The 25,816-nt window shown below is 41.0% G+C and overlaps 1 protein-coding gene across 2 annotated transcripts in view; it reads right to left on the reverse strand.

Moving 5' to 3' along the window:
• The window catches only part of LOC116930567 (teneurin-a), a 134,542-nt gene that overhangs the window by 43,170 nt on the left and 65,556 nt on the right, over positions 1-25,816 (reverse strand). For both annotated transcript variants that reach the window (XM_045179101.1, XM_045179100.1), the window contains exons 5-7: positions 19,163-19,542; positions 13,540-13,748; positions 11,756-12,047 (exon numbers count right to left, since the gene is read on the reverse strand). In XM_045179101.1, the coding sequence (XP_045035036.1) occupies positions 11,756-12,047; positions 13,540-13,748; positions 19,163-19,418 (757 nt within the window). In that variant the 5' untranslated portion in view covers positions 19,419-19,542. The remainder of the gene's footprint in view (positions 1-11,755; positions 12,048-13,539; positions 13,749-19,162; positions 19,543-25,816) is intronic.

The following is a 25,816-nucleotide window of genomic DNA, read 5'->3' on the forward strand; positions in this document are numbered from 1 at the left end:
ATCTGATCGATTGACGGATCATTTTTTGGATGATTATTATTTTCAGACTCCTTTGCGTTATTTAACAGCGCCAGCCCAAAGACCATCACGAGGCCCCCCGAACAACAACAACAACAACAAAAAAGATGATGGAATAGGCGTACGATACAAGCGGCTTTTGTTGTTACAGCCCATACGTGGGGTGCGCCAACGGTGTCAAGATTCCCATTTCTTTTCGTCAACAAGCAAAACAGCAAAGGCAAACAGAAGGCGATTGTCGTAATACGACAGTGGGGCTCATCACGCACGTAAAAAAAAAATATATAGATATATATATATATATATATATGAAATGGGCACTATCCACTAGATGGCGTTATAGAAAAGATTACGAGGCGAGGGGGGCAAGGCAAAGATTGCGCTTGATCATCGGAATGACGTGACGCCAGCACGTCCCCCTCATCATTCGGGGCCGGCAATCACGACGCGTCTCTGTAAACGACTTGACGCTGTGAATGTTTTCTTTCTTTCTAAGCGACACGCACCTTTTGGCTTTGAATGGTGGATATGTCTTGTGTTCAACATCCCACACAACCTCCCTTAAAGACAATTTTTGACGGACGTGACCATTGATATTGGATGAAAATCAAATAGAAGAAAAAATATTTAAAATGAAAACAAACAGCGGAAACGTGAAACAATAAAAAGAAACGTTTTTTCCCACAGTTCTTTTTTTTTTTGCAATGCGAAGCACGCGTTTCAAATAAAGAATGAAAAGGACGGCCAACGGCCATCATTTTATCCGATTCGGACGGGACCTCCCAAACCGGCGTGACGCCATGAATCGATGGCAATTCTCTCCATTTTTTTCTTCTTCTTATGTTGAACCCTCCCTCCCGTTACAAACACAGACATAAAAAAAAAAGAAGAAAAAGAAAAAAAAAACGAAGCTGCGCCGACCTGTCAAATCATCGGACGTGATGCCTTTACATCTTTCCGGAGCCAAAGGCCACACGACAAACGATGTCAAATACGCACACAGATTTTTCATTATCTTTCCCCATCATCTTCTTCTTCTTCTTCTCCAAAAAAACATTGAAAATAAATACCAAGAAGAAAATCAGGAGGTAGTATACCCGAAATTCAAAATGAAAAACGACTTGTCTTTTGCGGCATTTCAAAAACTTTTTTTTACAAACAACGATGGCCGGGAGAACATTATCTTTGCCGTCACTTAAAACAAAATCTTGTATCGCATAACTGCACAACATGTCTTCGTTATTGTGGCTTGTGTTTCTCTCTCTTTTTTTGTTTTTTTGTTTTTTTCTTTCAAACGGCTGGCGCGTTGCCGCCGACTGAACGGTACCGGTTTTTTTCTTATCAGTTGACCGCATCGATTGGGTCTTATTTGTTTTGCTTTTTCTTATTCGTGTTTCGTTCTTTTTCCTCTTTTAAGGCTTTTTGAATAGCTTGTCTTGACGGAATGTCTAAACTTCTCGGAAGACAAGACACAAGAGGACAAACAAGGGGAAAAATGGGCGAGAAACTGCCATACGGTACTGACAGTATCTGCACGCCGACGGCCGTGACTGCACCGAACGCTCTCCTTAGTTCAGCCTTTGTCGCTTACAACATCCCAAACAAGAGAGTTATTGGTCCATCAAAGCCAAACAACATTTACGACACACTTTTATTTTTTTTTATTTTTATTTTTTTTTATTTAGTTTTCTTTAACGTCCCTAAACTTTGCGACGAGCAAATAAAACAAACTTATTAAATAAACTTGGCAAACGCGCAACTTTTTGTCCAAGTTTTGACCAGCGTTCCTATATAAACTAACCTCGCATTTATTACTTGCAGCAAAAAAGACCCCCCTTCCGTGTGTGTGTGTGTGTGTGTGTACGCGTCAAACAGAATATGTTTTGTCATGTTTTGAGAGAAGCAGATAGACCCCCCCTCTTGGTTAGTGTCTCCCAGGAACCCCCCCCCCCCTTGCCACTGAGGCGGCCAGCACCTGGCCAGGTTTTTGATACGTGTCGTACAGACATACCACTAACCTACCCACTGTATGTCACATACTGTGCGCAAACAGTTTCAGCTGGGAAAATATTTTTTAAAAAATATGTACCCCCCTCAAAAAAAATGTGAGGGACGACCCGGAGTTTTGTTGGACCAGCGCTGGTTCGGCTGCCGGTTTTCTATAATCCGCATGGATGAGGGGGGGGGAGCATGAATGTTTGGACCTTGTGTGTCAGTGCGCTGTGGGGGAAGAAAAAAAAAAGGAAAAATCAGAAAGGTTTTTCAAAAATTTTTGTTTAAAGCAAGACGAAGGTTATCTCGATGCGACCATCTTGACCGATATGTAGAGAAAAAAAAAACTCGTCTCTGAGTCAAAGCGAAGGCGATTGAACTCGTAGGTATGGATTTGTCGCCCCTCATTGTCGTTCTGTCTTTTTCTTTTCTCTATCTGGTTCCTTGCCAGCTGATCGGCTGGAACGAGAGGGGAAAAGAAAAACAAAAAAACCTTTCCCAGCTCGAATTTTATACATTTCACACGAAATAGGCGGGACGAAGAGAATGTTGCTCTACCCTCTTTTCAAAACCCCGAACACAATGAAGGTACACACATACATCTTTAAAATAAATTATAAAAAATAAAAAATAAAATAAGTAAATAATGCCGACTGTCAATTTATTTGAGTTTTTGATTTTTCGATGGATTCGAACGCGATTGCATCGACATCTTTCCCACTTCACAAAGGAAGAATCAACCGGAGAATACGGAGTATTCCGGCAGACTTTGGCGTTCTTTTGCGGCACACACACACACGACACCAATCGACTTCAACCAAAAAAGAAGAAAAAATTCCCTTCGCATCCATCTCTGTCTGATTGATAACGACAACAATAACAGGACTTTCATTTCGAATTTTTTCTTTCAAATTAAAAATAAGTTTTTTCTCTCAACCCTCCCCTCCCCCTCAAAAATCACTCTTCGCAGGAGTTTGGGTGGGGCACCCTATATAGGCTGTACAGATGAGGGTGGAGCTGGTTTGTAGCACTGTAATCAACTAATCGCCAGATTTTTCAAAATAATAAAAAATAAGAGCCAATGTATCATTACCAAGTACGTACACTAGCAATTTACCAATAGGGCGGACGAGTGAAGAGGGAGGGTATGTCTTCTCTTTCGGGGTCGACCCGGTCAAGGGGAAACAAAAAATTGTTCAAAAACGAAGAAAACAGCAACAACAACAACAAGTACAACCACAGGTAGTGCGTATATAATGCGAGGGACCTGCCACAATCCCAACAGGCGGCTCATTCATCATGATAATCATCCGCATAACAGAGACCGTTTGGCCTTTCTAAAATAAAAAAAAATCAAAAATCAGTCTCTGTTGTACGTTAGCTAGTAACTGTGATTAAACGCGCGGACATTTATAATCACAAAAGGTAACCCAAGAAACCTTCTCTTTCTTTTTCTTTTATTTTTTTCCTTCAAACTTGAAGGAATTATTGTTGTTGTTTTGGACGGGGTGGTTCCTCTGACCCTGGGCCACTCTCAGGAACGCATGCAATCACGAACGTTGCAACAGGTTTCCATTGAGAGGGCTGTAAAAATGAAAAGGGGTGAAGACCTGCTGAAAAGCCTCTCTTTTCAAAAAGAGAACGCTCGTTGTTGACGTTGCAGTTTGTCTATTTTTTGTTTTGTTTTATTTTTGTTGTTGAGCGGTACGCACTTCTCCAAAGGCACTCGTAAGTAGACAGGTCTAATCAATTAGGTGCCACGTAATACAACTCGAGAAAGGTGAATGGGGGGGGGAAACGAACAACAGAATGGAAAATGGGAGAAGGGAATTTTGATTTGACTTGGGTGAGGGGGGTCTTCTCATTTCAACCCCCATTTGGATTTCCCCCAAACTTTCAAAAGTCTTATAAATCATCAACGTAGCTATACGACTCCATTTTCGTTCTCTTTCTTGAAATCTTTCGAGGGAGGGTTAGAAGTTAGGGCAATCTTTTCTTGCCCGTTACTTTGTTTCTTATATGACCGACCACGTACTAACTGCACAATATATACAACTTTATTGCCCGTCTAGGCATTCCACCTTTCGGGGCCGCGGTTTTATTTATTAAAAAAAAAAAAAAAGTCAGATGATGATGATGATTCAGAGTTATCAAAAAATGAAAACCCCCTTTATTTTTTTTGAATGAAAAATAAGCGAGGGCCCATGCTGTTCATTTATTAAAACAAAGGTGGAAGGAGAGCGGGAGAGAGCTTGCAGTTTAAAAATGCATCGTTTTAAACTAAAGAAAACGACTCTTCATAATAAATAGTGAGAGCACGAAACACGTGTTATTCCATTAAAAGCGCAGATAATTACACACGGCCTCTTTCTTTCATCTTCTTCTTCTTCTTCAAATTTTCAGCTCTTTAAAAAAACAAAAAACAACTTTGAGAAATAAATAAAAAAAAATTAAAAAAAAACTTTAAAAAAAAAAAGAATCAATTTGATGCTTTTCTCTTGTTTGTGGTTGGGCTGCTATAAAAACGAGTGCAGGGGGATAAATTTTAAGGAAAAAAAAAAGGGGGATTCCAAAGTCGTAAAAAAAAAATAAAATAAAATGAAAAAGTTTAACGGTTGACGGACTCGAGTTTGTCTGTGTGGGTGCTGATGTGGTTCCCGAACCGAATACATGCAACCTTGTACATACAAAAGATAGCTCATTAACAAGGTTAAAAGAAAAGAAGCATGGTTCACCGTCTTTTGCGTTATCTTTATCCCTTTCTCTCTCTCTCTCCGTTTCATCTTATCGGCTGTCTTCGATCTCGTCGCGTCCACGTAAAAAGGTAAAAGACACAACAACAAAAAGGTGTACACTGCTAATCTATCCACCGTTTTCAAAGTTCTCTTTGATAGTGGGGGACAAATAATAATAAAAGCCTCTTTTTTTTAAAAAACGAAGACGAGAGTGGTCCTTTTGGCTGTGTAATTATTACCCCCCCCAAAAAAAAGCATCGTTTGATGTGCTCTCTCTTTTAAATAATAATAAAAAAAAAGAATCGGGCAGTTTTCTATCGTTGACTCCTATCGGCTGGTTAATAAAACGCAAGTTTTAACAACAACAACAACAACAATTCTCCTAATATTCTCTCATCGTTTTTTTTTTGGGTTTTTTAATACCTCCGAATCAGGAGAAGAACAAAAAGGAGGGGATTTTTTATGACGACATTTTCTTCACTGATTTTCTTTTAAGAGGAACAAGGAAACACATTGCGGGGGGGAAACCCTGTTGATTCTGGCCAACAAGAAAAAAAAGAAGAAAACCAGCGACGTTCTCTTTCGGGGTTCACTGTCTTTTCTTCTTCTGGCTCTCATTCATCACGATCTCTTATCGGCTCGCAACCCCGGCGCGACACAACAGCCAGAAAAGAAAAAAAAGAGCGAGCCAAAGAAGCCAACAACAACAACAACAACCTAAAGATAGAAAGGGAACGCAGAGTCTCATCCGTTGTCGGAGGCGCCCACACAACACTCGAGATGACAAAGCCCGATGTGCGTAACAGATAACAGACGCAGATGAAGTTTAAAAAAGAAAAAAAAAAAAAAAGGTGGAAAATATGAAAAGTGGGAGGTGTGACGTATGCGCATACGTACAAATTATGATTCTTTCAGTTGCAACCAGGGTGAAAAAGAAAATGTCAATTCATTTGCATCCAACGTTGTGGTTTAGCTGATTCCTGGGACGATCAATGTGACATTTTTAGAAACATTTGGAAAGGTGGGAGGGGAATGAAATTAAGTGTCACTTTTGACAAATCATTCAATTTTTCATGGCACAAACAAAGTAAAAAGAAAAAAAATATTTTGTTGTTTGGGAAAACAATTTCAAATTTGAATTCCTTTATCTTTTTTTCATGAATTTCTAATTTCCCAAATAGACAGCTGCTTTAGGCCGGATACATTTTTTTCTAAAACTTACAAAAAAATAAAAAATAAAAATTCTTTTTTTGGCAGTGTTATAGCCCCAGCTGTGGTATCCCCCCAACTTCCAGTTTTTCTTCTTTCTTGATAGCGATGTAACATACCAGCTCAGTAGGCCCCCCACTCTCACCACGGCCAAACCTCCGCCACCCTCAATTTTTTTAAGGAAAAGTTCAAAAGAAACGTAGCAAAAAGGAGCTCAGTCATTTATCCTACTCTATTGGCCGCTGCAAAGAAAATATACCCCCACGCCTTCCTACATAGCTCTCAAAGCTTTCGCTGGGAAAGAAGAAGCCCACAAGAGCCACACCACCACCACCACCACCAAGGCGATTTGTCTCTTCGATAGACACACAAGGAGCTCGAGAAAGAGGCGACACCTACACACACAAAAAAAAAAACTCGAACCCTATTTATAAATACATCTACTACGTATAGAAGCAGAGCACAAAGAAAAGGGCGCAGCGGAAGCCCGCATACCCCCCCTTCTTACCACCTTGCTTCGTTCAAAAGGCACGCAGGAGGAATATAAGAGAAAGAATATAACAAGGGCAGGTCTCCATCACAATATATTATAATCCGGCGCAGTGTTTTTTTTTTTTCGGTCTGGACGGTCGGCACCTTTTCCACATTTTATTCTTCTTCAGAGGCCCCCAACACACACACATACACAAAAAGGAGAAAGATAATAAGAGCCAGTGGAGCGAGCGAGCAAGGTGAATAGAAGGGAACTACACGTCTGTTGGAATTCTTTCGTTTCTTCGAGAGCTTCATTGTCCATTGTGTCCACGACTTTTATTTTTTCAGAAAAAAAAAATGGGGTCTATTGAATGTGAGTTGAAAAAAAAAAAAGATATCTTTAAATGGACGAAGATAAAGGGCGTAGAAAGATCCTACCTCATTTTCGATATTGCCCCGTGTCTGGCTAATGTCAAAAGAAAGAAGACATTTATATTTTTACGTTTCTTTCACTTTTTTGGTAGTCTGAGGATGTTCCGCTTCCGGTAGATTCTTTCATCCGCTTTACATCCCAGTCTTGCATGCAGCTTTGTATTCATTAAACAAGAGATCCTAATAAATGTACTTTTCGTTACACTTTTCCATAGCTTTACGCAACTTTGCACTCCAAAAACGATTCGCTCTGATGGAGGACCGGATATACACGTCGAACTTGTTGAAAGCTTCTTGTTTTCCTACACTTCTGTTGTTTTGTTGTTTTTTTTTTTTTTTGCATTTTAATAATAGAAAGAAAAAAATAGGGGAAATCATTGCAGTCGAAAATCCCCACGAAAATGCCATTTCTTATGAAGAACGAGAAAAAACAAAACACTTTGGGGTTTAATTTTTAAAGAAAAGTTTAATGCATGATGATGATGATGACGAAAAGGAGGACCGTGATGATAAGTGGCCCCTCGGCATCATCAGCATCCCCCCCCCCACCTCCTATTGCACATTACACGAGTCTTGACCCCGAATAAAGATGAAACGCCCCAAAGTGAACGAACAACGTTAGATGGGGAGAAACGAATACACCCCCTCGAGGTTGAACGCCAGTTTAAAAAAAACTCTCAAAAATATATTTTTTTCTTTCTAAACTCCTTTTTAAAAAAAAAGTTTGAAGGGAAAAACCCGATTGTGTTAAAACCGACACGTACAAAATTCCAGCCCCCCGCTACATTTGCCTGTCTCCCTCCATTTTCTTCTTTTCTTTTTTTTTAATACCATTTAAATATACATGTACGTATGTGTGCTGTACATGTATTTCGTTATTTAGCACCGCTCGCGCTCCTCGGCGTTCCTCAGAAAACTTTCGGAACGCACAAAAAAGTTTTTTTTTTTTTTCAGTCCCCCCCTCATCTTATCCATCATCATCACTTTTGATCTTTTCTTCTATACAATATGCATATAAAAAAAATATATATATATACATGTGCTAGGGTGGGTTGGGAAAAGGATCGAAGTGTCTGACGGAGGCGGGACATAAAAAAAAAAATGAAAGCAAAGTCGATGGTTGAGAAGCCAAGCCGAAAAACGGTTAGACACCTAACCGACAACCCCCACATATCTACCCCCTCCCCCCCGGTGTCGTTAGTTGGCTGCGTTCGGGTCCGTTTAACACGTAGACAAGAGCCTTCGTCGACACAACAAAAAGAAAAGAAAAGAAAAACAAAAAGCCAATCAAACAAATGATGTACGAGGCTATTCAAATGTTACCCCACCATACGTGTTTGACTAAACTATAACCACTAAACCGCATTCGGTGCATAACATCACTCGTACGTACAAATGTTTTTACCTATACGAATCAACAAGTTCAAAAGGTCGAAACCACCCTCCCCCCCCCCGCGGAAAGAAGAAACGCTGTCTGAATAATGTGAAAATGATTGACCGTGAAATTCCAAAACAATTCAAAATGAAAGATTCTCGTTTTGACGATGGAGACGATCACGCCAGAAACGACACAAAGAAACAGGGGGGTGGACTAATTCAATGCGCATCAAAGTACTTAATAATACAAAGATGGCCGTTGGCCAAACGACACGTTTCTTTCTTTTGTTTTGTTTTGTTTTTTTGTTTTTTGTCTGTCTTCAACTCATTGCTGTTACAACGTGAATAAGAGACTAGGTGCTCCTCCAATTGTGCGTGTCGAAAATTTGGGACAGCAGATTATAAGCGTTGCATTCAAATGAGAAAAAAGAAATAAAAACGAATTTCAGAGTAGTAGGCGAAAAGAATCGTAAACATAACAGGTGAATCCCAATGAGCCTCAACCGCTTATTCAGACTTTCAGATGAGATAAGGGGTGAAAAGGGTCATTGCTCAGTGTTTATTCCCGACCAAGGTACAAAAAAACCTCTCCCCCCCCCCTCTTCTTTTTTTCAAAAATAAATTGTGTAGCCTTTTCATGAAACATTTTCTCGGTACTTAAAATAACTCGGCAGTTAAGGCACAAGGCACAACTGTAATTGCCCAGGGAGGATATAAAACTCCAAACTTTGGTTATGTGCATCTTTCTGAAAAAAAGAAAATTATCTTTACTTACATTCAGTGTGTGTGTGTGTGTGTGTATAAGGTTAAGGGCGATGGGGGTGTTGACTTTTCAATCAAAGTCAGATGTCTACATACAACCTCACACACACACACAAAGTTAGTGGGGAGAGAATTATAATGGCAGAGTGCGTAAGAAACTAGGAAAAAAATAAAACCCCTCCGTCAAATGGACAATGTCAAAAACATAAAAAAAAAAAGTTTACCCCGATGGGGGTGGAAGCCCCACATCAGTGGAGATATGGGACGGCCGTGAAATTGGAACCTCTTCCTTTTCTCTCTGTGTCTGGGCATGTGCATGTAGGGGTTGATAGAAAAGGGACGCTATCGTCGCACTTATTATATACATCAACTGTGTATATTCTGCTCAGATAGCGACAGTGGCTTTTGAAAAAATAAAAGGCAAAGGCCATAGCGATGACTTCCGAAAAAATAAATGGACGGGATTTCCAGCGAGCATATAGGGGAGTGTGAAAATGAGTTGGAAATCCGCATCCGGATGTGATTCAAGTCACACCAGTCTGCCGCAGCAGCTGCTGCTTTTTTTTTTTTCTTCACTAGAAAAAGAAAAAAAAAAAATAGTTGAAAGATTTCCTCCTCCCTTTTCAGTTTTGGTATTTCTTCCATGAATTGACGACTGGTGTGCGCGACTTGCATTTCAAATCAAACCTTTTCCCTCCTTCCTTATATGCACACACACACACACATCGTGCACCATACGGCTGCTGCTGTTAAGTCTTTGCTTCCAAAGAAGGAAAAAAAAGAGAGAAACCGATTGACACGACACATCAGAGTGCACTATACACTACTACTACACTTTGAGCTGTTCTATACAAGAGCAAAGAGCATATACATATCAGGACACAGAGAGAGAGAGAGAGCTTGGCTCGCGCCAAATTCAATCACATAGATCAATACGATCAGGCAAAGTGCCGACTCAGCCATCAAAGACTGCCACACGCTGACTGTATGTGCTGGTCTTTTACTAGTACTATTACTAGTCCTCCTCCTGTCCTGGCAAATGGTGATTCGGTGTAGTGCACAGCAGCAGACGACGCATTGATTCGGATATACGTAAAAAGGGAGGGGGGGATTGTAATTCGGGAGGACGTTGCAACTTTTTTTTTTTTTTTTTTTTGCTTTCTTGTTGCTGATGGATATGTAGGGCGTGATTGCGTTTAATGGAGGGAAATGATTGAGAATGCGGATACAGCTTTAATATAAAGGTCAACTGCGACCCCGTCCAACATTCGATTGCTCACGAAAAAGACGTTGGGCGGGGTTTGATCGGTTCGACAGGCCATGTGACAAACTCAGGAAACAGGAAAGAAAAAAAAATTAAAAAAACCAAAATATGCGCACTGTCTTGAATCTGTCGTGTTAGTATCAAATATAAATCCGGCAGCCGGAAGTGACAAGATCTTCAATTCGGTAGTACTTGATACGGAAGCAAACACGCATTGTCGAGAACACGGAGGCTGATAATAAAACAGCCATTTTTTGGGGGGTGGGTGAAGAGTAACAAAAAAAAAAAAATTAAAAAAAAAAATGTGTTTAGTTTTCTTCAAAAGGCCTGCGCGACTCAATGATGGATTCCTTCCGAACGCGTGATAACATCACGCGGGAGTCTTTCCAAATAAAAGTTCATCTTTATATTCTTCCACCCAAAAAAAAATGTTGAGAACTTTTGCTTCTATTCTCCCTTTGCTGTGTGCGCAGTGGAAGGTGGTGGAACGGCGTCATGATTTGTGAGCAGCCGGCGCACGCACGCAAAACACGCAAAGCAAAATAACAACACACATGGCCCCGGAAAACTATTGCCCCCCCCCCCCTCCTCTCTTAATACTTGGTACAGTGTTGCATTTGAAATTCCTTTGCCCCTCAAATTGCGACCAGACCTCCCCCGCCACACCCACAAATCACGTCGGGGGGGTTTAACACTAATAATAATTTCAACCGGAAAAAAAAAAGAAAAAGAAAAATGGCGTGAACGAAAAGCCAGAGGGAAGCAACAACAAAAAAACGCGCAGCAGATAGAAATTAGCGCATAATTTCAATCAAGAAGTCATAAAAAAAAATGTTAAAAAAAAATCAGAAGATAGCGAGGGGAAATCCAGAAACAAAAGCAGGGGAGGGGAAAAGAAAAAAATGCAATAAAAACGATAGTCATAAGTAAAGGAGCCCCCTGAAAATGAGATTTCTCTGGCGTCATTACGAAAGGGCGTAACGAGCTGCCACCCTCCGACTCGTTTCGTGATTTACCTTCCCAAGTGTTTTTTTTCGGGGTATTTTGTTTACAAGGGCAGATCAAGAAAACAAAAAAACAAGAAGAGAATATTCAACAGTCTCACTCGTCAATTTTCTCCTTTCTCTCTTTGGCGTTTGTGCATTTTCTTCACAAGAGAAGCTGTTAATAGATTTCCTCGTTTTTTTTTGTTTTTGTTTACCTCTCCGCTTTGAGAAAATCCGAGGTATTTAACGCGATGAAAACCCATTTAGGAGGCAGCACACATTTTGATGATGGAAGACTCCAATCGAGAAGTTTAGTAGACGATTGGAATAATTACGAGGCCCCAGCAAAATAAAAAATTGCTTTTTCCCAGAGCACCCTCCCCTCATTCTCTTCGAAATTCATTTTCTCCATAGATTTAACGGTCGAAAAAAAAAAAAAAAAAAAAAAAAAAGCCTTGGCTTAAAACAAAATGAAAGAGAAAAGGGAAAATCAAATCAAATCCTACCTGATAGGGTAGAGTACGGTTCCATGCCGGCGTCCGGGTAAATGGGATCCGACTGTTGGCTACTGGCCGACGGCGATTTCGAACCGAGCGGCAAGCGGCCGCCACGTCCCGATCGTTGATGATGTTGATGCTGGGGGCTGTTCATCATCAAATCTTGCGGTTGCTGTTGTGACCCGAGTCCCGCCGGTGGTGCGGCCGCTTGCTGATGGTGATGATGATGATGATGCTGTTGTTGGTGCTGACCTCGCCCCGACCGCGAACCCATCGCCGCACTGCGCGGCGAAGATCCAATCTGCACATCGTACAAAACAACAAAACAAGTTCAATGAATAACATTTTCTTTAGACGTTTCCTCACCCACCCCCACCCCTCCACCTGACGTGCCAAATGTTAACAAGCAAAAGAAAATGCGTGGCTGTTGTTGTTGCTGTAGCGACTTGTAAAACTAATGAAATACAAAAAAGCGGGAAAAATAAGGGAAACCTGTGTGTGCGTGTGTGTGCAGCGGGAACTGGCGTTAAGCTCATCACACATGTGTATGCAAATCGACCATCATATAGGGGCATCCGTAACCTTATTGGATGGAGGGGGGATACTAGTCGATACATAAATAATGCCTCCGCTTCGAAGGTTGAAGCAGCGCAGTGAGGCAGCTAAAAAAGAAACGTAGAACGTCCAGTTGGGAAGAATAAAAAAAAATAAAATAAAAAGTCGGCGGACGGGAGAGGCCCCAAGGAAACTAAAAGGGATACAACATAAGATATCCTGTCTGGGACGAGCAAGCGCCAATGTATCTGATGGGTTTTCTGAGCTTCCCTTTTTTTTTTCTTTTTCCCCTTTCACTACACACACACACCGTCGTCGTCACATAAATTCATCCCTTTTTTTTCTTCTTTTTCCTCCTTTCTTTTTGTCTATTCTAAATGAAAAAGAGAAAAAAAGAGCTACAACACAGACAAGCAAAACACGAAAGAAAGAAGAAGCCGATGGTGGGTGAACACGGCGCAGCAAGCGTCGAATATCTATAAAGTCATTCGTCTGATATTACCATAAAAGACTTTTTTTTTGTTTTTTTCTTTTTTCCATCACTGGTAGCTCCCCCCTTTACTCGAGTCTGGATATATTTCTGTTTTTTTGTTGTTTCGTATATAGTTAAAAGAAGAAGATGGGCGCTCGTAAATTCCCCCTGCACACCAAAAACTATACCCGTCTAGTTATAAGCCAATGCGTTACAGACTTTCAAAGAAAGAAAAAGAATATCGTAATAATTACAGGGTCCTGCATTTGCCTTCCTCCCAAAGTCTGTTTTGTCTATTCGAACGCGCACGGTTCGACAGGTTCATACATTAAGACAGGCTCTCTCTCTCTCTCTCTACTACTGCGACTACTATATTTGTTTCCTAAACTAAAAAAAAACCCAACACGACACAAGATGAAAAATAAAACAGAAAAAAAAAAGCAAGGCAACTTTCGGCTTTTCATCTTCCTCCCCTGGACGTTTCGGTTACTGCCCACTTGTGTGTTTTGTATTTTCTCATGTCCCTGTCCGCGAGGGGCGTGTCGTCCCGAGCTCTCACCGTCCATCAAAATGTTTCATCATCATTCGGGGAGAATAGAAAATAAATAAACTCGCGCACGACAAACAGCAACAACAAAAGAACAAGACCCGCATATTCATTTTGGAAAAGGAACAAAATGAAAACTAAAAAAATAAAATAAAAGATGTCCATACAAATATGGGAAAATGCGAGTTTTTTAAAGAATGAGGGGAGGTGTTGGCTTACGTGTTGCGCTTTAGTTGACCGGCGATGTTGACCGTTGTTACGCTGGCCAGTGGTGCCCTGTTGCTGTCTGTGTTGTTGGTGTCCTTGATGCGGATCCGACTCGTAAAGCTCCTCACCGCAATTGTTGTACATGGCTTCGAAATCGTCTTCGGACATGTCGAGATGATTCAAATGACGCGGTTGATGCTGATAACCCGGTTCGATATAACCTAATTTTAATTTTTTTTTTTTAATATATAAATATCGATTAGTTTTGTTTGTAAATAACAAGGTTCCACTCGTAAGAAAAGTTAACATAAACTTAGCCTACTATCAAATGACCAATGTTTGATAACGTTGCATTCATCCGAGTCGTCTGGATGAATAGCGACAGAACAACAAGCAGACATGAAAACTAAATAAGAGGAGAGATGGATGTGTTCTACACCAAGTTGATGAGGCGACACAGACACAATAGTCGGCGCACTAGCTGTCCCCCTTTACCGAGCGCTACAACGCATCGAATGAGGAGGGCAGAGCCTAAATAAATAAACACTTGAGAGAGCGAGCCAGAAGAACAACGATGAAGGAAGGTGACATTGACGAGTCCAGGAAAAATATATACTGTATATACATATAAAAAAGGGCTACCACACTAGGAGCAAGAAGAAGAAAAGTGAGCTCCTGTAAGCTACTACTATTCCGTTCCATCATCAGTCAGCACGAATCAAGAAGAGTGGATAGCCCTGTTTTTGTTCATCATTTCTCTATCCACCCTGGGCTTGTGCCCGGACTCCTGGTCTCCACTCAACCGGAGCTGTTTTTGTTTTGCCGCCACGCACGCCTTCCTACGGAATTTTCCCTTTTTTCCTTTTTTTTTGTTTTGTTTTGTCCATTTGGTTTTCGTGTTTCGAGCGAGCACCATCATCATCAACGGATTTTCGCTGCGTTTGGGTGCGTGACTCTCTTTAGCTCACGTTATGGATTGGACTTAACGCATTCCTCTCTTCTTTTTTTCGTGTGTGTTTCCCCCCGTCCCCTCTCTCGGGTTGAGTGGGTTGGTACTTAATTGCCGGAGGGAAACCGTTGTGGGGTCATTGCGAGTGTCAAGTGTATGTGGATGGATGGAAGAAAAAAAAAAAAAGAGCCGGAATATTAGATTCTTTTGTCTCTCTCTCTCTTTGCCAGCACGACAAACGAAAGGAAACAAAACGAAACAATGATTATAATAAAAGTAAATGCCAAAACATCAGACAATTGAAAAACGTGTGAGGCATCAGCTTTGTAACAAAGAAGAAGGAGATTTCCGTGATGATACGGGCGTGACTTTTCTCTTTTGTCATCCAACAACAACATGCAAATTGGGCTGACTGACATTGGACGCGTGCAACGATCCAAGAGAGACAACAGGGTAGTACCGATCACGGATCGCTAGTCAAGAATGTTTATCCCCCCAAAAAAAAAGAAACGGTAGACATTTTCAATGTCCCTCACTTTCGTCAGCTCTTTTTCCCCAACATGTTTTTAAAAAATAAAATAAAAACTCGGTTTGATAGACACATTGTGCGGGTATCGTTAAATTCATTCACGTAATGCGTCATGAAAGAAAGAAGAAAAAAACGTGCTGATCTCGTGAGAAAAGAGAGAAAAAATCGCAGCGGTGGGCACTTATTTATTCTTTCTCGAAATCCATTCCAATTCTACCGGATGAAAAGAAGCAGAAGCAAAGAAGAAAAAAAAAAAAAAGAAGATGATGGAGAGGCGATACGGAAGCCTGGCCAGACAGACAGGCCTCGACAGTAGGCTCTTTTCTTTCACCTTACACGCATGCGTGATTGAACCTTTTTTTTTTTCCTTTCTTCTTTCCTGTTGTTGGGCTCGATGATGTTGCACAATTTTCGACTATTATGGTGAACGTTTGCGTCCCATCAGATGTGCTGACAAGCAATACAGGCAAACGCAATATCAACATTTTGATATTTTATTTCACTGCCGTCTGGTGCTTTCCCTTTTGCGATTGCGACCTTGTCGTCATAACATTTCAGCCATTTATAAACTAAGCATCTCTATTTTCCGCTGGTGCGTGTGTGTGTGTTAATAAAGATTGACAAGGTCTGTACACAACGAACAACAAGTTGTAAATATCGTACACGAAGCTTTTCTCGCGAACGGATCATTGAAAAGGGTGGAATAAATAAAAAATAATAAAAAAAAAAGCCGGCGTGAATCCTGCCTTCACGCACCACGTCTTTTTCTAGGTATACAACATAGTCCCTATATTCCGTTATTCAGCCGTTCAGGAATGTTACATGGAAACAACAATCTCATTTGATTTTGTCAATTCCTTTTTTCCTTTTAGAAGCGACAATAAAAATTCCAAGAGGCTCAAACTTTTCATTTTTAAAAGGAGAGAAAACAAAAAAAATGTTGTTGTTGAACGCATCGTCGATGACACGAGCCAATAAAAAATAATCGACCGTGGACCCCAAAAAGTTCATTAAACAAAGAACAAAATTTCTGCAGAAACGATATTGCTTTCGACCCTAGATGGGTGGTTAGTACTATATGTTGTTTCACGACGTTTAAAAACATTTTTCTTTTTTAAAACTTCCCTCTTCGTTTATTCCCCCCCTCTTTGTTTGGGTTTTTGTTCCATGTTATTGTTGTTGTTCATTTTTTTACGATGTGCTAAACTTCGTCACTACCCCCTATATTTTTTCCGTTCGTGTATTCCGTCCGAAAAAAGAACCTGGTCGTCTGTTTATATGTTTCCGTGTCCAAACATGGCGTGTTGAAAATGGGAATTTTCTCAACCAAGCCCAACCACTTCATTGTCTCCTTTCGCCATTACTTCTTTCTCAGAATACGATAGATGTTGAAATGTTTGGTATACACGTCAGGTGTGTGCCTGACGAAATGTTTTCCCCATTCGGTTTCTGAAATCATTACGTAACTCCCAACATCTCGGGCTATAGATTTTTGAATACAGGACAAATAACTGTCGTACACGTACACAGAAGCTGAGAGACGAAGAAACGAGCCGAAATAAAAAAAAAAAAAAAGAGGCAAAAAACATTAATAATGGAAAGTCAGTGAGAAAAGTTAAGCAATCACTCTTGTGTGCCACGGCTAACGTCAAGGACCACTTTACTGAGATTAGATGCCTTTTATTTATTTATTTTTTCTAACACTATCTCCCGACTACTTTCCTATTCTTCTCAATGGGCTATAGCATCCGATCTGCGAGCACGTTTCAACTTTAGCTTCAGCTTCCGTCTGGCTGTAATTTAGCCCGTCAGACTTTAGAGGCAGCAAAATTCTCTTCTCGATGTTTCGAGCCTCACTAGTTGTTGTCGTACTACTCTTCATTTTCTCTCCCTTATCGATTGGCCTTGCTTCTTTGGTGACATTCGATTCTCACACATTCGTACGCAAACTGTGCACAATCCCCCTGATTTGTTAATATATTCTCTTCGTCTTTTCTCCGTTTGAGGGGCGAATGTATTGGCTGAGTACTTTTTCTCCATTTGATTGGATGGAATTCGATCGTTGGCGTTTGTTGGCAAACAAAAAGAGATGGACTATTTGACTCTCGCGATGAAAAGAGTCTTGGGCTACATGCATCACGTCGTCTTCGTTTACTATCCAAACACACACGAACCAACGACGACGAATGGTGGGCGAGGTCAACCACAAAAGAAACGTGTGCAAACGTTAAGACGAATCGATAGAAGCCAGAGACGGTGGCGAAACAATTCACAGAAAAAAAGGGGGGCGCCAAATAAATAGCCGCACAATAAAACTAGAAAGAAAAATAGTAATAAAAGACACGAACGTAGACTGGAATATGAAGTTTCACGTAAAGTCAGTTGTGCGATAAAAAGCCAATATTGCCGCCAGAAAAAAAGAGCAAACAGTTGAGACGGGGGGGGACTAAAAGAATATTCACTTGTATCGAATAGAGTCCAGGCTCAATCTGCTAGAGTGCGCGTTTGAAACAAGGAGTTTGGATGGCGAAGAAAAAAACAACGGACCGCTCGTAGTAGATGCGCTAACACAACAGAGGGTCGAACAATCGTCTAAGATAAAGGAGCGAAGTTACTCCGACTGCCAGTTTCTACTACGCGTGTTTGTAAAAAAAAAAAAAAGCGGCCGCTGCCGGAAAAGAAGAAACTTTAAACAACAGAGTTTCATCAAATAAGTCGACGACTTTTCTGCCCTTTTGACAATAACATTTGAAAAAGAAACTTTGGATTGCGATGAAAACACGGCAGCTCATCACCCGAATTAAGACGGTCACGCAAGAATTATGCATTATAGCCTTCTTGATATCAAAGCAGATGAATCATCTTTTTTTTTTTTTTTATATTTTGAACGTGAGTGATTCTTTTTCCATATTTGTTTCTTCTCCTTCCCCGTCCGAGCCTATGAAGAATCCTCACGAGTACTGCACACTCACACACACACACACACGCCCAATTTAAAGGTTTCACACTCCCCGTGTTCTCCTTTCTGTTGTTGTTCGGTTGCGCCTTTTGAACAACATCGTCCATCTACCTCCTGTTCCTCCTACGTCTTCTTCTTCTTCCTTCTTTTATCCAATTACATTTGACACCGGACGGCCTGCTGGCCAACAAAAAAAAAAAAAAACCACATCCAAACGCGATAGTTCCATTCATTACAACAACGTGTCACGGTCAAGAGTTCCGGCGGGATTGCACGTACAATACAATAAATCAACGAATCGGAATCACAGGCAGCAGAGGCGCTTTCTTACACATCATCCCTTCGTCTCTCCCAACACAAAAAAAAAATAAAATAAAAAAAAATATAAACGCAGTAAACAATAAACGAGCGGAGAAAGAAAAGTCTGGTGGCAGCTTTATTTCCTACACTACGCCGTCACACAATCAAAAGAATATATAAACCGGCTGTGCGGCCGTGCCGGTTATCTCACTTTCCCTGGGCTCGTTTTGTTGTTTGGCTTTGATTGCAAGGCATCGTTTCCCTTCTCTCTCTCTTTCTCTGTCGTAAATGGGGTGTCTACTAAATAAGATTGCAAAGCCACACTTACACGCAACAATCCATTGATCCGGTAAACACGTTAACAAGATCGCAGGGATTTTTCAAACAACAAGAGGTCACAGATAAGAATGGCCCAGATTTAGAATCGTCTAATCGAATCAAACGATTAATTAAAATCCAATCAAGAAAGGGAAACGCTTCCTTTTGATACATTCGGCCCAGCTGCTCGAGGCGGACGCAAATAAAAAAAAAAAAAAGAGGCAAGAAGATTAAAGCAAGAAAATAAAAAGAACGAGGGGCTGTGATCTCCAACCGCGAGAGACAATTAGTGGGTGGTGGCCCTAGAATAGCCAGAAAGACTCTCTTCTTATCTGGCGAACGAAAACGCTTGGTAGCGAGGGGATTATTACCATTGGTTCGTCGTTAATTCTCTTCTCTGCAAGAGTGTGAGAGAGAAAGAGAGACACATTCCTACTGCAGTCGCCATCAGACAACAAACAAAACAGAAAATTAAGGGCTAGCTACTTCCCGCTAACTGTTTCCCCCCTTTTTCCGGCTGCTGTTTGAATGAAGTCAAGAGTGGGGCAACAACAACAACAACTGTAAGAGATGGATTTACCTGGATGATTGGGCGTGACGCCGCCGATGTGGTTGCTGAAAGGCTCACCACCAGCGCTTGATGCCAAGTAAGACGGCTGCTGTTGAGCAGCTTCAATGTGCAACGGTTCACGTTCGTCAGACGACGACGAAGCCGAATCTTCCGTATGCTCCTCCGAGTCTTCCTCTTCCGAACGCCACTGCAGCTCGCAATGAACTGTTGAAGAAGCAAGGGTCGCCGTTGTTGGTTGTTGGCGTCGACCGATCAAATCAGCCATGTTTCGCCCGCATGCAACACATGAAAATGTTTGCCTATCCACACACAGCGGCAACAACACTCGACGCTTTTTGTGGACCTTCTCTCAGTCGCAACCAGGAAGTTTCTCGTTCAAAATCGCCAATCTGATAACAAAACAAAACAAATAGTTAGTATGGAGGGGACTTGGATGTTGCAACAATAGAATTCAAGACATATCGATCGTCTGCTGTTTCCGTCACATGTAAACGGGCGCCTCAACGCGTACGAATGGCCCAACACCTTTGAAAAACAGCCCTGCAGCTGCGTTCCCTCCTCTCTGCATCGCGCATTGTTTATTTCCACTTGTTCAATCTCGCCAAATGACTCGGTGGTAATCATTCTCTGTTGGGCCGACATGAGCACACGTTTGGCGTAGTAAATCGAAAACAAAACAACTCGGGGAAAAATAAAAACAACAAATGGAATGAAAATGATGATGATGCCAACAAAACAACAACGAAAATAGATGAGGGCTTTAAGACACTATGCCAGTTGTGTTCGTATTTTAGCTTGAGGGGCTGAAAAACGTGCCGTGGCTAAAAGCCAGTCCCCATAACAGAGGAAAACACGTCCGTATGATTAACATACTTGTGTTATGGAAAAGCGAGCGAGAATGAGAAAAATGGGGGGTAAAAAAAAAACAACAACAACAAGAAGAAACGGTGGATTTAATTACAAACGGATGACATATGCTGGTATCCTTTTATCAAAAAAGAAAGAAAAAGAGTCTGGTGTGTCCCTTCCATCTGCCAACTGGTTTCTCTCTCGGCATTCTCCGTGACTTGTAGACAAAACCGTATCGCTTTACGCCTTGTCATCATCATTATCACAGCTGAAAACTAAAGCGGCACTATAGTCCACTACTAGCCACATTTATTCAACAACAAAAAATTTCTCGTCCAAAAGGATATCATCATAGGAAAGCGCATCTCTTGTTTCGAAACGAAAATACATCTCCAAGTGGAAGTCGCACGAGCGACTTTGACAACGAGTCTGATGGATAGTACTGCGGGGACGGTTGGCGCTAGTTAGCATAATAATGTTGACATTGTTACTATACCAACACACCTTGCAGAAAGCGGGGCCATGTCAAAAAAAAAGGAAACACAACACGACGACATGGACAGCTATTAGACCGATACAAAAGAGTGTCGTCTGTATTGAAAAGAAAGGTCCAATGTACACAAAAAAAAAATAAATATTTTGCCATCTATTTTGCTTACTTCATCACATCCTCCCCATGGCAAATGTAATACACACACAAAAAAAAGGGGCTCCCTTTTTTTTTTGGCGGGGACAAATGACGACCTACGTATTTTTTTTTCAGAATGATTGTACTGTACTGGCGTAACGTTTGAGGCGATGGCATAATCACACGACGACGGAAAAGGCGGATAGGGGATGGATTGTATACGGACAGCTGCAGGACCTGATGACTCATCTGATGGGACCTCACTCCCTCGGAGTAAAGAAGAAAAAAGAGAGAAACCCGAGAGTCTTATGCGCTTAAACAGGATCACTAGGTTAAAAATTTTCTTTTTACCATATTATTAAGAAGCTGAACATTTTTCTCCTTTCATTTCAAACATCGTCACACACGCAAGAAATGAAATGTAGAAAAACACGTTTTTTTCGATCGGTAACGAGAATCTAACGCCCGCACGTTCGGATCTGTTCGTTATAGTTTGTGTGTAATAGGCCTACTGTATGTATCTCAAACCTCGGGAACATCATTAAAATCGCACGCCTCAGTTGCTTCTTTGCCACACTTTGTTTTTTCTTATTCGGCTGCTTTCAGATCCGACGTGACTTTCACGCTTAACAAAGAAACAGATGGATCTATTTCGAGGTGCGTTTGAAACACAACACCCACCAAAAACCAAACACATGTACGTATGTGACGGGAAAAAAAAAACTGGAACTGATGGATCGTTGTTGAATCCCGAACATTAAAAGACAAGATGAGAATAATAATAAATAAACTAAATCGTTTCATCCTTAAGACTCTACAACACGCTTCACAGTTCAATTTTTTTTTTTTTCTTTTTAAATCAACAATTACGACTGTGGTGTGCGCTAGTTGTTTACGGGCTCTACAAACAGACAATACCGCCATGAAAAATACAACAAGATGGATGGTGCTCGTCACGGAACCTAACGCGCATGTAGAGAAGAAGCTCCGCTGCTTTAGGGGCAGGAAAAAAAATAAATATGAAACCGTTAAAAAAAAAACAGAGAAAGCTATTGTGTAAAACATAAAATTCAAATAAAAACTACGTACCAAGTTTTAAAAAGAAAGCGATCTAGATCTTAGCAGAAAGAAAAACGATAATCTCGTTGGGGCACATTGCGATTGTCGTGAACGAAAGAAAAGCATCACCATCAAAAGAAGAGAAAATAATAAAAAAAAACAGGAATTGAAGTGGGACGTGAGGTCCACCATTACCCTCGCCGAACGGTCCACTAACATCATCAAGCACACAGAGGTAACAGCAGAGTCTGGCCCATGATTGGCCTCCGTCATCTCGGCCCAAGTATAAAAGTAGCCTAATAATAGTCCAGCTCCTTTCGAACTGGACCTTTAGTGTTCCCGACACACAAAACAGAAAAAACTTCCCGTCTTTTTATTTGGCCAATTTATTTTGTTTTCTTTCATCTCAACTTAGTGTAATCATAACTAATAATAATAACTATAAGCCGCAAGATATATGAAAAAAAAAAATGGTTTACAAGATCCCGTTGGCCATCTAAAAAAATGTCTGCCATCATCATCCGGAAAAGAATCTACGAATTTTTTTTTTGCGCTCGCTACATAATTGAGCTCTTCCCTTCCCCTGAGGACCTCGTTATGGAACTGTGTGACGTTGGCTTGATGTCCTCGTGTGCGTTCAAAAGACAAACAGAAAAAAAGAAAAAAACTGAACTCGGAAAGTTGGGTTGTGTGCAACGGGCTGGTGCTGCTGCAGCTGCTGCCTCAGACGTCAAACGGTTCCCCAATTGTTGGCGGCTAAGAGAAAAGCCGATCCATCACGCATTTCTGCTAGCGTGTTGCAGGAGGAATGAAAACACCCTCTCTCACTACCCCCCTGACAAAAAACAACAACAAGACAGATACTTTCCAAATCCAATTCAAACAATAGCGAACAGGAAGAAAGGAGAGGGAACAAAAACGTAATATTGCGTATGCATTACCCGGCAATCATTTGCATCTCATTATTCTCTCTGTAACACGGCCAAGCACAAAAAAAAAACGGATTGTTTTTTTTTTTCTGGCCTTTACAAAACAAAGTCGTCGTCGTCGTGTATTTTCATCCGTCGAAAAAAAAAAAGCGGGTAGAGTCACGACGACACGATTTTCAACGTTCAAATTCTCATGACAGGGCCATTTATAATCAGCTTACGTAAGCCTTGATATTTACAAACTCGATGGGCCCTATATAGTAAGGCGGAAACTTGTGCGCGCGCTTTGCCAACTAATTAGGACACACATCGAGCCAACTTGCATGTTTAACAAATTGTCAAATCTCAAATCCTTTTCCCAACTTGTTCGTCATTCAATAAAATAATAATAAACTATCTAAAACGTTTTGTAATCCTTCGTCTTATCAATAAAAATTTAAATACAAGAAAAGGCTAATAATGAGATGCTGAGGTACGAAAACGAGTGGCTCTTTCTGAAATTCGCGCTACTGCAATGACACACGTGCATTACGTAAATAAAAAGGGGGGGATCGGAGAGTGAAGCTGCTGGATCGAGAGCGTGCCAGATGGCGAGACGAGATAAAATGAGACTCGAGTGGTTAGGGCGTTGACGTTCGAGGACACATATCATTGGCAATGCTGTGTTCACTGACCGTGCGTGGGGAATTCGCTGTTGAATGAATCTTTCAAGTACCTCACCATAGAGAAAGTGACGCATTAAAGTAACATCAAGGCCAGAGTGCAGTCTCTTATGTCTCGCCGTGAAATCGGAATTCAATTACGTTGCCAACGGCGCGGCAGACTAGGTAAAATGCGAGGGGGACGAGGTATTAATGAGAGGGAGAATTGATCAGTTTAACCAAAGCACTTTCGCATCACCTAACCTTCCACCTAAATTGCAAAATCTAATTGTTTTTTTCGCAAACGTAGGGGGGATAAGAATTTTAAAAGAAAAACCGCAATCAACTGGGTACAATAAGAGGATTTATACATGTGTGTCAATCACGGCTATTTTAAAATTCCTTTGTCTGTTCTTATCAACGTTTGAAATTTTGCGCAATCATGGACAATCATTGTCCTACGATTGGCTTGGCTAATTGTTCGTTTTTTTGGGCTGTAAAATATAGAGAGAGAAAAAAAGAAATGCGACAGGCCTTTCGACAGCCTGTTACGAGGAGAAAGGCAATAATAAAAGAATCTTTTTCGAGTTCAAACGTTTTGAAAGGCATTCCATTCGACAAAAAAAAAGAAGAACACGATAAGAGACAATAATATTGCCTGATCTCAAATTGTTGCACTGTCATCATCATCATCGTAAAGTTCTTTGTATTACAAGAGCGAGATGAAGAAACAGTCCCTTGAAGAGAGAATCATCATCATCTCGTCGGCCATTTTACCCTTTTTTTTCCCCCCAGGTCGTGTTAAAAATAACATCAATAAATAAAGCGAGATAAAGTGCGTGGTATTATTAGGCGATTCGATTCGCTAGCCGACCTAACAAAACGATCGAAATCAAGCGTGAAATCAAAGAAATCATTGTTCACTAATAGCTCGTATAACCCAAGAACCTTTTCCTTTCGACGTACAGCGAGGTGGACTTTTAACACAATTTTCCTTCATTATGAATTTTCAAAGAATAGCCGCAGGAAAGGTGGGATATATAAAAAGAGATGGCCATTCGTACCAATAAGTCTCGGTGCAAGAGTGAAAATTTCATGCGGAGCGCGCCATCCGGCCTATTTTCGAGGACGGGATTTCCGTTTTTGGGTAGTGGACCCAATCAAAATTATGCCCACCATTTTTATTTTAAATTTTTTTTACAGCCCTCCCAACAAAACGTACTGCATTTATCCCCACAGATCTTTCTCAATGTCCCTCTTCACCACGACCATATTAAAAATCAATTCCCTCGCGTCTGGAGACCATACGGTGCAGTAATAATCCAATCAAAAATGTACTGCTACCTTTTGCCTCCCAATACGAAAAAGTCTTTTACCTACTGACGTCATCGCACACCCAAGGAAAGTGGAGTTTCAGAGTTTGCGAGTAATGATTGCGATACGGCTAGAACAGACTGTATTTCTATTTTTAAAGCTCTTTCCTATGTCTGCCAGTGAGAGCGTTTAAAAGAAGAGCAGCCTTAAGGAAAATAAAAATTCATTTTCGAATTCGACCGAGTGGATTCTAAGCTGTCTACTAACGTTCTGTAGGCGTACAATGCGAGAGCAGCACCTTTGATGTCGTGCTTCTTGTTTAGCGTGGGGGAAAAAAGAAGAGGGGGTGTGCTATGCACAGTCAAACGTAAAACGGTAGTCTATGATGATGAAATAAAAATAAAAAGAAGCACTCGACACAACCTAATCCGATTAACTATTTCATCACTTCGGGGCAAAAAGGACGAATGCAGCCAAGAAAGAGTAGGGGGGAAGTAGACAGAACAGCATTTTGTTGCGAAAATGTTAGTATTCACAAAAGATAGGTATAAGAAATCCAATTAGAAAAGAAAAAAAAAAAATTGTTTTTGTTTTCTTCTTGTTTTTTTTCCTACGCCCTTTCCTACCCCCAGAAGAAAAGAAAAACAAAAAATCAATTTCGATCAAAGTGTTTGGGTTTCACACGCGCGCAACAGTTAACCCCGGTGCATATATCACATAAAAACTAAACAAGGGGAAACGCCTGGGGGCCACCTGTCTAATCAAATAGGAAGGTTTGCCCGTAAGCGATCGATGACGGGAACCTGACGGACGCCGTCGTCACCGACATCTTCTTTCCCCCTTTTTTTTTCGTAATGGAAAGAAGGAGAAAAAGCCTAGCCGCTCTAAATATATATATATTTTTTTAAACTGAAGAGTCGATACAATGGTATACCGTGCGTGAGTGTGTCAAGTCAATTTTGCCTTTCTCAAATGGAATAAGCAAAAGCCCGCCGGTGTTGTATGCAACCGTGTGGTGAACATTGGCGCTATACCCTTCGTACAGCATTTAAAAACGAACGGCAGATCGATGGTGGAACGGTACCCACGCAAACAAGACTTTGACTCGCACGCACGAAAATGCACGAAAAGAGAAATGTGCTTCTTTTTTCTTTTTTCCCGCGGAGAGAAGACAAGCCACGCCCCAAATTGCAGGCCACCCTTTATCAATCGATAGGTTTGTAGCAAGGTCGTTGTGTGACTT

This window comes from Daphnia magna, linkage group LG9 (genome assembly GCF_020631705.1).
Source record: "Daphnia magna isolate NIES linkage group LG9, ASM2063170v1.1, whole genome shotgun sequence".
In the NCBI taxonomy this organism is placed as follows: Eukaryota; Metazoa; Arthropoda; class Branchiopoda; order Diplostraca; family Daphniidae; genus Daphnia; species Daphnia magna.